The sequence below is a fragment of the Pagrus pagrus genome (assembly GCF_965226575.1).
Source record: "Pagrus pagrus genome assembly, chromosome: 3".
Classification (NCBI taxonomy): Eukaryota; Metazoa; Chordata; class Actinopteri; order Spariformes; family Sparidae; genus Pagrus; species Pagrus pagrus.
Window position 1 is genome coordinate 30,558,493 of NC_140187.1, and position 12,092 is coordinate 30,570,584.

At 43.7% G+C, this 12,092-nt stretch overlaps 1 protein-coding gene across 1 annotated transcript; it reads left to right on the forward strand.

Moving 5' to 3' along the window:
• The first annotated feature begins 303 nt into the window (after window positions 1-303).
• On the forward strand, window positions 304-10,786 carry LOC311254237 (EF-hand and coiled-coil domain-containing protein 1). The gene is made up of 8 exons (XM_084347877.1): window positions 304-1,042; window positions 3,342-3,786; window positions 4,141-4,275; window positions 6,260-6,339; window positions 6,883-6,983; window positions 9,971-10,087; window positions 10,323-10,392; window positions 10,491-10,786. Exons 1-8 carry the CDS (start codon window positions 451-453, stop codon window positions 10,658-10,660), a joined length of 1,710 nt encoding a protein of 569 aa, XP_084204003.1. The 5' UTR covers window positions 304-450; the 3' UTR covers window positions 10,661-10,786.
• Window positions 10,787-12,092: the final 1,306 nt, after the last annotated feature.

The following is a 12,092-nucleotide window of genomic DNA, read 5'->3' on the forward strand; positions in this document are numbered from 1 at the left end:
TGGTCTTGTCACTGGATGATAGATGCCACAAATTACCCCTGAGTCTCTGCAAAATGATATCATTTACCTTGAAAACATCGGCGATACTTGATATGTGATTCACATTTGTAATGGGGACTTAACTAAATCTGAACTCACTGTCTTGCCAACTTAACTGTAAGCGCTGAAAAGCACCTTTCTGGCACAGTCGCAGACACAAGCGGTCAGTGCGCACACAGGAGGGTGGAGTCGGAACACTGGGACTTCTTTTTTCTCGCCAGAGGGGATCATCTTTTGACTTGATGCGCCAGGAAGGAATCCAAGGTGAGGTTTCGAGGGAATTACGCAGCGTCAAACCACAACGCAATGTGTTTACGCCTATTTCTGGTTTGGAATCGCATCCGATTCTAATCCCGTGGTCTGACTTTCATTTGGTAACATCCAGACACAAAGTTTAGTTTATGTGCAGTCATGGAGCGAACCGCATTGGCCCGGCCGCGCGTCCAGCCCTCGCCTCGAGCAGCGCGTAAAAGCGAGTGGCTCCGGAGCGCCCTGGCCCACCATCACTGTCCTGATCCGGGCGTGGATAACGAAATCGTCGTCCTGGCCACTGGGATAGACCAATACATGCAGGAGGTCTTCCACCACCTCACCTACTCCAACAGGAATGATACGATGTCGGCGGAGGATTTCACTGCGCTGTGCTCCGTGCTGGGACTCACGGAGAAAAGGAAGAAGGCGACCAAAGGAGGAACTGGAGATGGAGAAAACGATGAGGAGGATGAAGAGTTCGGGGATATATGTTCTGGGCTGCCCGGCCAGATCTCCTTTAAAGACTTCCACTCGCGGCTCTGTGGGTATTTCCGAGTGCGCAGTGCGCGTCGAGGCACCGGGGAGTGTGCCGGGCGCCTGCCCGTCACTGAGGACACCGAGCTGGTGGAGCGGCAGATCCGGGTCCGGTGGCCGCGTGTCAGACGGAGGAAATGTGTGAGCTTTGACCTGACGAGGGATCAGAATGGAGCCGGAAAAATTAAAGCTCGAACCGCAGAGGAACGTGAGCCAGGTACTGTGACAGGATGTCTCTGTTCCTTGTGTCATTACATCTGATGCCCCCTGTGATCACTGAGGGCTTCCAGAGGATTTAAAAACTTTACTTCATTACTGTTGCACGTACGTCACATTAATGCACTTCATAGGAAAATATTCAACAATAGCTAACTTACAACTAGATATAGTTGTGCACATAGCACACATGGCATCCAAGCACCATCTGTCCCCTCATTCTCATTCCCCTACAGTGGGTGAGAGTCAGTGTGTATGTAAATGTAAAAATACTCCATGACGAGTAAAAGTCCTGCTTTCAAGACTAAAAGTCCAGAGGTATTATCAGCTAAATGTACTTCAAGTATCAAAGTAAAGGTAGGCTGCCCACTCCACCCCCTGAGACTGATGTATTATCATACTGTATATGACATTATTAGATTGCTATACTAATGCATCAATATGCAATCAGTATTTCACTTCTGTGGCAGCTCCACAGTCCAGTGGTTCCCAACAAAAAACAAAGTTCTGATAGTGATGTTTTTAGGCTTTTCTCTGGTCTACAGAGGAGAGATCTCCTCCATATTTCCTGATCTTGTTATTTAAATGAAACCTGTGAGGCAGAGGGGATTGTGAACAACTCACAGATCTGCACCATGGCAGAGTAATAAGCATCAGCAGTGTTGTATTTAATGTAAATTCTTAATGTGTTTAGTGACTATTAGAGGATACATGTAGTGGAGTAAAAGTATAGAGTAGCATATAGCATGAAAAAACTCAACTAAAGTACAAGTACCTCAAAATTGTACTTAAGCCTAGTACTTGAGTGACTGTACTTAGTTACTTAGTTAGAAAAAGTGGCAATACCACACTGAACACATTTCAAAGGGTTAATTAAAGGTCCAGTATAGGATGAAGTGGCATCTTGCTGATAAAGTGCTGCAGGACTGACGTATCTTTGTAGTCTAACAAACAATTTAGCACCGCTCTGATTCTCCCTGCCAGAAGCCTGTGGAGTTTTCTAATTGGATTTGGGAATATTGCGTAAAAAGTGTATGATACTTACACGTTTTGTTCAGCGAGAAGTGTAAATGCAGTCGCCAGAACTAAAAGGCTAATGGCTATAAACAAACTACACTACGGTCCCATGACTTAAACGTCACCACCACCAGGCATCTTGCTACACTATACTACACACACTTGACTATAAATTGATCAATCTACTAAGTAAAGTCAGTTAGAATAGCTTGTAACTAAGCGGCTTGTAAAGACGGACTAGTGAGCAGATGAGTCTCTTCTGCACGTAGATGTTTAATGCCCCCGACAGCCTGCAGTCTCATTTAGCCACTTGTTAGACATTTTTAAGACCTGTAAACGCTTTATAATTCAAATGTGGAGTGTTTGATGACATGTTTTATGTCATTGAACAAACCATTCAAATATCTTAAGCTCGTATTTACCACAGATATATAACCACAAACCCATTCAAAAAACCCATTGACCTCCAGGTTGAAGGACTCAGTCTTGCTGCACTCTATCTCAACCACCTGAACCCTCCTCCTCTCACCCTTCCCTGCAATAAAAACATGAAAGGCCATCTCTAGAGTCAGTGTTTGGTTTGTCCGTTGTGGGCTACTGTAGAAACATGGCTGCACATTGTGTTGGACTTCATGAAAGAGGGCTCACTCGCTGTGTAGATATAAAAAGGCTCGTTCTGAGGTAACGAATACACAAAGATTCTTAGTTTCAGCTGATTGTACACTTATGAAAACATAATTGTGAATATTTTCCATTTCTGCCAATAGATCATCCTAAATCCTACACACTGGACCTTTCAGTAAAAGTAATTATGTGTTAGCTTTAGTATTGCATGTATGTATGGATTATTATAGTTAATGTCAGAGTAAGCTGCGTTTTACTGTTGTAGGTGGTACAGGTGGTGGTCACTTCAACTGTTATACACTGACAGGTAGTTTCAGTTTAGTTTATCAGATTTATGAGCTCATGATATGTTTTGTGTGAAATATCAAAATTTATATAGTAACTAGTATCTATAGTGTTATATAAAGTAGAATAAAGTGGAAATACTCAAGTAAAGTACATGTACTTCAAATTTACAATACAGTTCTTGAGTAAATGTACAATAGTTTCCCTGAATATACAGTTTAAACAGTGTGGAACGTGATATGACAGAAACAAGACAATCCCAGTGAAGACAGAGGCACTAGTCAGAGAACTGATTCAGATTTTAATTAAAACAAAACAAACGAGCCATAAATCCTCAGAATGAGTTTAACAGTTTTCTTCTTCTTCTTCTCCAGATGAGGTAGCAGCTCTGAGGGAGCTGGTGGAGGACCTCCGCTCGGCGCTGCAGGGGAGCGACGCTCGCTGCCTGGCCCTGGAGGTGGCACTCAGACGGGAGAGGAGCCGCACCCTCCCTTCCCCGTCAAGCTTCAACTCCACAGTTCCAACTCAACCCACGACCTCCATCACCCTCAAACAGGGAAAACTGGTACCAACCCTGAGAATTAAAGGACAGAGCAGTGTTGCTGGAGGAGAAGGGGCGAGGAGGGCGGCGAGGAGACGGGACATCAGGGACCCCCTTCTGAGGGAGCTGAAGCTGATACGCTCCTCACGTGATGGGCAGCTGGAGGAGGCCATCAAATTTAATGAGCGCCTGGAGGAGGAGCTGCGGTGGGCGTACCAGGAGGTGCGCAAGCTCCAGGGGGTGGAGTCTGCACTGAGGAAGGAGAACGCCCACATCAGGTTGGAGTTTTTTAAAAGGTCGATACGTAGGATATGGCCACTTTTTAGTTTAAATCGTCCTGAAAATTTAATATTATCAACTGTGTGAAGACACAGCAATGTTGATGTTATGTCAAGGTAGTGCGTTGCAGACTTGTCTGCTTAAAACATAGAAACAAACCACTTTTAGTTTATCTGAGCCGGGCTCCTGACAGCGCTAGCAGGGCTGGTGCTGCACATCGGCTAACCACCATCACATGTTGTCAGTTAGATTTTCTTTTAACTAATGTGGCAGCTAATATAAAAGTATATATTTTATATATAATCCCTCATTGAGATGTTAACATATCAATGATCTTGGATTTTCTCCATCAGGAGACGAGCCGAGGAGGCCAGGGAGGCTCTGAGTTTGGGGCTTCAGAGGGTTCGGATGATCCAGGAGCAGGCTCAGTCTGTGCCACAGCTCCAGTCCAGGATCACCCAGCTGGAGACAGAACTACAGCAGTACAGGTACGAACACTGTGTGTGGTCGTGAGTGAGCGGAGAAGAGTGCACGGGCATGTTCGTGCATCCATTTACACATCATTTGCCTGTGCGCTCTGCTGATTTGAAATTCAATGAATGCACTAAAGCCAACAGCTTAAGTTACGCTCACTCTGAATTAGTGTTGGGCCAAAGTAGAAGCGTTAACTTCCAGCAGAAACCACAGCGTTAATGTTTAACAAAGACTCTTTCTCTAACCCTCCACAGGGACCAGATTGTTGTCAGATTCATTTCATTCACACCCACAATGCATCAGAGATAGATCAAACCTGCTCTGATGGCTCGCTCAAGAAACATTTGACATGTTTTTTGTATCATAAATGAATCAACTGATTATGTTTAATGTGAAGGGATCACTTGTAATCAGTTGGAGATTTGTTACATTTTAAATCCCAAATGAATGCTAATCCTAACCCACAGTAAAAGCACTAGTTCTCATATCTGTCGTCATGTCTTCTCTACAAAACACTACAAGGTAAATTACAAGGTACAAAGTAAAGTATTGTCATGTTTTAAATCACAAGCGTTTGAAAAAATGAAACAGTGTTAGAGTACTTTGAGTCTTGCTACATGTGTTTTGGAAAATCTGGTCTGGTGGTACGGCAGCAGATACTTCTGTATCTGTTGTCAGATGGCAGCAGGGTGAATAGCCTGTGGCTGGGTGGGTGTTATCTGTTAGTATCCCTTCGGCTCTGTGCACACAGCTCACTTCACTGATGTCACTGATGCTCTGTAGATGGTACCAGTGATGTTCTGGGCAGTTTTAATCACCTGCGGCAGAGCCTTCCTGTCCTGGGCCATGATGAACCATGCCAGATTCTCATGTTTCCAGTCAGAATTCTTTCTAATGCTCCTGTGTAAAAGTTGACAAGAACCTGGCTCCATGTTTCCGTCTCCTTAGTTTCCTAAGTTGTCTGTGCCTTAGTAACCAGGGTGTTGATGTGTGTTGACCAAGATAGGTTCTCAGTGATGTAATTCCAAGGAACTGTTCACTTGCTCCACCTCAGTTCCACTGATGTAGACAGGGGTGTGTGTCTTCTTTGCCTCTTTTTATTTGGTTTTGCTGACGTTGAGCAGCAGATTGTTCTCTCTACTGAAACATCATAGGAATATTATAGGACTACTACAGGCAGCAGTGTGTCTATATGATCCTCTCGCTCTTCCTCAACTACACATTGCTACTTTCACTTTGATCATGAGGGTGACACGACTCTATAAAGTATATAGGCTATATACAATATAAGATAGTATAGTAGTAGAAGTATCAGAGTCAGACAGACTAGACTAACAACTAAACAACCCCTCTGCCCTTGTACTCTCCTCTCTCTGCATCTAGGGGAGGGAGAGGCTAACAGGGGGGATGCATTTAGGGTCATTCTGCTGATAAGAGGGGATGGCATCCCCCCTCATCCCCCTCCACAATCACCTACTGTAGTGATGAACCCTCAGAGAATCCTCCTCTTCAGTTCCCCTCATCTCTACAGCTCAGTAGAGGCTTTACTGTTTTGCTGCAGCAAACCTCCTGGTTATACGGTGTCCAGGACCTCCTCATCTCAGGCACCATGCTGCTGACTTATTTGTTGACTAACGAGTCTCTCTATGACCTCAGAGCCTGCACAGGAGCCTGATGACATTTTCACATCATGCAAATGTCTCCCAGTCATAGTGACAGGATAATCTGAATCTCAAAAGACATACATGCCTTGTAGTCAGATGCTGGCATGGCTCTCTGTGACAGGCTATAGATGTGTGCAGGCAGTAGGTGGCACCCAGCAGAAAGTATGAAGTTGGGATGTATAGAATAAAAACTGATTGGAATGGAAAGGCCAGTGAAGAAACATAGCAAGTTCAATAACACACTTTCAAATGTACAGATGTCAGAGCTTCTGTCCACAGTATAGGCTGATTGGATGTATATTTGAGATACGCTCTTTACCTTTATCACCCTCAGATCCCGCTGCACATGCATCCCTGACCCCACCCATCAACAAACTTACCCAGGCACAGCAGAAGACGCCTGCAACAAGACAGGTGAGTGACTGGAAATGTAATGAATCATTAAGCCATCAGCAGTGTGTTCTTACCGAACTATAGGCCCAATCCCAATCGGTCCCCTACCATTTATCCCTATCCCTCCGTTTTGCATGTTAATGTTTAAGGGTAGGGTGTTCCCATTTTTGTTGGGATTGAAGGGTAGGGTGAGGTTTTTCAGAGGCACACCGTCCGCAAACTGAGGGTCATGGGAACTCTCATTTTCAAAAACAAGGGATAAAGTTAAAAGTTGGAAGTGGACCTGAGGCAAAGTTTTCCCTCTAATGGTCACCAACATTTTGAAGCAGCCTTTGCTCCTGTGTGGCATCTTTGTCAGTGGGTATTGATATATTTAAAGCTTTGCAGCTGACCTTTATCATGGCAGACATTTTGACCTGTCATAACAGAGAAGAAACACTCTGACACTCAAATATCATAAACGATTGCTCAGTTCCATCAGTGTCTATTTAGGGCAGACAGAACACTATTCATTAGAATTTTAAAAAACAAACTCGGATGCAAATGAACATCTCCTGTCTGCAGGTGCAGAGTGTCTGCAGAGAGCGGTGGAGGGGAGAGCTGCCTCTGATGAAGAGGAGGAGGACAGGGAGACGAGGGAGGAAGGACAATGCAGCCTGACGGAGGTGAAGAAGCACATCAGCCGACTGCACGGCTGTGGCAAAGGGTCAGCTTCCATCCAACACACACACACCACTGTGCACACGTTTCTCCACCACAAAGACTGATCAGATGTGACTCTTTTTTCCTCCAGATGTCAGACGCATGCAGTCCACCAACTTCCCTCTCAGAGCCACCTGCATGAGAAAAACATCATCAGCACTTTGAAGGACAGCAGGGGGCGCTGCAGCTGGAAGGGACAAAACCAAGAGCAGCCAGAGGGAAGCAGAGAAAAGGTAGAAGAGACACATGATGTCAGACACTTACTTAAAATGACTAGTTCAATGGATTGACTAGTGCAGACTAAAGAGTTTGAAAGCTCTGGAGGCATAATGTCAGATTATATATCACCATTATTTATAAAGGAGACCTTATCTGCTTTTTTTCCATGTCACACAGTTGCATACATTGTAAGGCTTGATTTCACACAGCTTCTCTGTCGTTGTCAGCAGTGCTGGGCCAGGCATGTGTGAGCTGACGAATCAGAGGAGAGTGGGTATTTGGCAGTTGGGACCCTTAAAGAGACAGGAGCTAAGATAGCAGTTCAGACAGAGCGGGAATACAGAGCTGCAGCACTGGATAGTATGAGAAAAGTGATGTGTTTTGAGACTAAATGTAAAACCTGTTCTAGTAGTAACAAAATAGAATTATGAACCTGAAAAAGGAGCATATCTCCTTTAAAGGGGACATATTATGCAAAACTGACTTTTTCCTTGCTTTAGTATGTATAGTTGCGTATCCGGAGTGCCTCCCCACCCCCTAAGCATGAGTTTTGACAACTAAGTCAATATTTTGTACCTGGCAGAGTCAGGAATTGAGTCTCTAAACGAGCCGTTTGGATTTCGACCGGATTGTGACGTCACAATCCGGTCTTTTGCATACTCTTTGCGTATCTCCTCCCACATTACGCCAGCTACCTGAACGAGGATCCGCCATTTTTTTTCCCTCGCTAACTTGTACGCGACAGCCTGACCGCCACCATGTACAACCCGAAAGCCAAGCGCTGCTGCTCTGTCGTCGGATGCACGGATCCTCATGTTTCGCTACATCGCTCCTACCAAAGAGGATATCAGAGCGAAGAGGCTACTTTTTATTTATCAGGGTCCCAGCTTCAGTGAGCAGAAGCGTTATGGTCTGTGCCAGTCACTTCACCCCGGACTGTTTCAGCAGCCAGGGTCAGTACAACGCTGGACTGGCAACGAGATTGTCCCTTGAAAGATGGATCCATACCCGCTGTCAGTGATGGAACTGTAAGTATTTAAAAAACAGTGTAGTTTGTGTTACTTTGGCCGTTTAGCACATGAGCTAACGCTAACCGTGGGTGTAAATATGAGGCTGAGCCAACATTACATGTGAAGTTATCAACGTTGGGCTTACTGGCCGTAGGATTCACGATAATGTTAATGATACGAAACGTTTATTTGTCATATCAGCACTCTTTTAAAACATGACGGTGAATTGAGACAATGAATTAGGATATTGAAATTTTATCGCTTCTAACCGGCCGGTGAGCCACTGCTCGGCCGTGAACATGGGGAGGAGACGGGGTGAAATGTCTCAGTTGTTCGCGGACAGTGAGCTGCTGCTCGGCGGTGAACAAACAGAGGAGACGGGGTGACATCGTCTCAGTTGTGTGTGTCAGTTGTTCGCGGACGTTTAGCTGCTGTTCCGCGGTGAACACGCAGAGGAAACGGTATGAACTGGTCTGTTATTCACAGCTAGTGAGCTACGTTCATTCATTAGCATGTTGTGCTAAAGGACAGTGTGTAAGCAAACTTCTAGAAGAGTGTCTTGTCTGAATGCACTGCTGACTGTGTGACAGCCCGAGGAGCTGCTGTAGTTTGGCAGATGTCATGGCTCTGGGAGACTGTCCTCTGACCGTTTTTCTGTGTGTTGGTATACATGTAATACGTGTGTAGCGTTAGCCGTAGCGTTAGCTGTAGGCTACAGCTAACGGTACAGCTAATGCTACAGCCTGTAGCGTTAGCTGCTGACATGAGAGACCTGAGAGCACCAAAACGTTATCTGCAGTAAAGCAATCACTACTTTGTTTTGGAGCCGGAGACAGGGGCTACCTGCTACATGTCTGCTGTGCTACTATCAGTTATATGCAGGCACGGACACTGAAAAGCTGCGCCGCGCTGTGTATTGCTCGTTGTTGTTGTTGTTTTTTTTTTTTTTTCTTTTTTTTTTCTCTCAACTTTATTGAAAGTTGCTGTGTGTCGCTCGTTGCCATGGTCCCGCGATGCCGTCCTCACGTCTTCCGGTCGGCAGGAAGAAGTGGGCGGCGCACGCAGTAGCTCATTAACATAATGAAAAAAAAGTCAGAATCCGGCCGCTGAGAGCAGGGCTGTGAAACTGGTGTGTAAACAACCCTGCTGTGCTCAATCCTTCGGTTTTTTCGACCAAAGCATGTTACTATCAGTCCATTTAGACATCAAGGACCCATGTCAACAAGCAGAAATGAGCATAATATGTCTCCTTTAATGATATATCACGTTGAATTTAGCTGGAAAACTTCAAGTTAGACTGTTGCCCAAAGAGAAGGAACATTATGTTTCTGCCTCCAGAGCAGTTCTGACACAGAGAAATGGTTATTGAAATAAAACTCATTCTAATTCTCTTGATTATGTTTTATTTTCAACAGAAAATATTGGAATTGTACTTTAATTCCCTTGCACTTTATTTGAGGTTCAACTGATCAAGTCAAACAAGGAGAGAACCGACCATTAACCGACAGTGTATGTGTCAAAATAGAAAAACCTTCTTTTATTTGAATCAAATCTTAATTGCTGGGGTAACACAAACCAGCTTCCTGCCTCTGTGTATAAGTGTCCTCCCTCAGAAACTCCAGAAACTCAACTTTCTAGAAAATCTTAGGGAGTGACTTCATCTGATCTATCTGACATACTGTAGAAATAGTTCAGGGACTTGTTTGAATGAATTTGTTCCTCTTCCTGAGGACGAGGAGGACAAGACAAGGCTGGAGGAGAAAGAAAAGACACGTCTGTCTTTGATGGAGGAGAAGCTCACAGACGCCCTCACACTGCTGCTGCAGCTACGCAACAAGGTTCACACACAATACACACATCAGGGACTTCACCTCAGGCGTACACACACACACACACACACACACACACACACACACACACCTCTTCTGTGCCATCTAGTGTTCATTCAGTCCTGCTGTTCCTCCAATCTTGCAAAATGCTGTATTTTTGTATGGGTTTTTTTGTTTGTATGTGTCAATGTTTAACTAAAAAAAAAACGAAAAGTAGAATAAAACATGATCCCTCTCTTTGCAGAACGTGTCCCGCAGGGCCCTGGAGAAGCTCGTGATGGACACTCTGGATGTGTGCAGTAGGAGTGGGGATGGTAGGTCATTCTACATCTTTCTGTTGTGCAGCTATTCATGTGTAAGTGTTGCTCATCGCTGATATTTTTCCTTGGTCCTCTGCAATTTCCCCACCCAGGCCCGTCTCACGTCCTGCAGGTGGCCGACGCCCTCTGTGCCCGGCTGTCCTCCAGGGATCTCCTCGGAGGCGGTGGTGATGATGAAGCAGGAGAGAGCAGAGAGAAACTCCTGGTTCCATCTTCAGGGCGTCAGACCAGCAGCGTGAACCCTCTGCTCATCTCCTGTTAATTAAGCTCCTACTGTGGTACTTATCCTTTAGCGTATCCTGTTTATATTCGACTTGTTTGCACCCGTGTACGTTTTCCACTAGTGTATCCCAGATTATGAAACTGATTCAGTGTATTTAAAGATTAATTTTATTTACTTAATATCTCTCTGTGTCCTTTTTTTAACTTAATTTTAATAATTAAATGTTTTTATCCAACCTTGTGTTCCTTGTGTAAGATTTATTACAGAGAGCTCTGACATGATGAAACACAGTCTTGTGTTCAGGATCATAGTTGCAGGTCAGAGAATATTGCAACATATTCGGGATATAAAGTGATATACGATATATATCTCAATATTTTGATGTCTCATCAAAAGCACTTTATAAATGCTCGGACTGAGCAACACAATTTAATGTCACTATATTTCTGACTGAGACTACACAATATGACATTGAAATTATTCTGACATGTTGTGATATGGGAATGATCACATCATTTGCATCACATTTTTTATTTTGGTGAAAAAGGAACTCATGATGATGTGACATTTGTTGGGGTCTGTACTAAACAAATATGTTTTCTTACACCTGGAGAACAAGATTTGGAGGCCAAGGCATCTCTGCAGCAGCACAGCACTTCAGTATAATGCTGTTTGTTACACATTATTAACATATTATATTGTACTTAGTCATATTGCAGTTTCGAATATATTTTGATTAATTGTTCAGCCCTATTTTAGACCAAGTACCTCAATATTGATACTGTGACAATATTGTCGGGATGACTATTGGTACTTCAACAAAATATTAATACAATGAGATCTTTGATAAATAATGATCAGTTATGTGGATATAATGACTAAGTGGGTAAATACAACTATTAGAACAAGTTGAACAAGCTGGTAAATTCAGAAAATGACATCACTTTACTGTGATGCAGCCTTTAAAACAAGGAAAAGAACAGTTATGACAAAATAATGAAACGATACATAGTCTCACATCACGCTAACATTATAATATTGATTTATCGCACGGCCCTATGCAGACTAAGCAATATTTCATGTTTACAAGGTCGCTTACTGCTGGATCTGAAAAACACTCATATTGTAATTAATAGAATCTATCGAAGTGAATCGACTTTAAGGTATAACATGAAGAATCGTCAGTGATTTAATTATGTCCAGCTGCACTGCAACCGAGGAAGCTGCAGGTAACTCCAAGTTGTAACGCATTGTCCGAGATTTTAATTTCTTTTAACTGTGCTTAAAACTTTACTATTACAAATATTCCCATTGAAAGAAGGAGGAGTGAAACTGAGGTCAGGTTACAGCTGAGAGACAGGAAAACAAACCCTCAGAGCACAGCACTTTTTTGAATGGCTGATTTTGCCAGTAGTAAAATTTATTCAAATTTGTCAAAAACAGCTTGCACCAAGAAATGTTTGCTGACAAA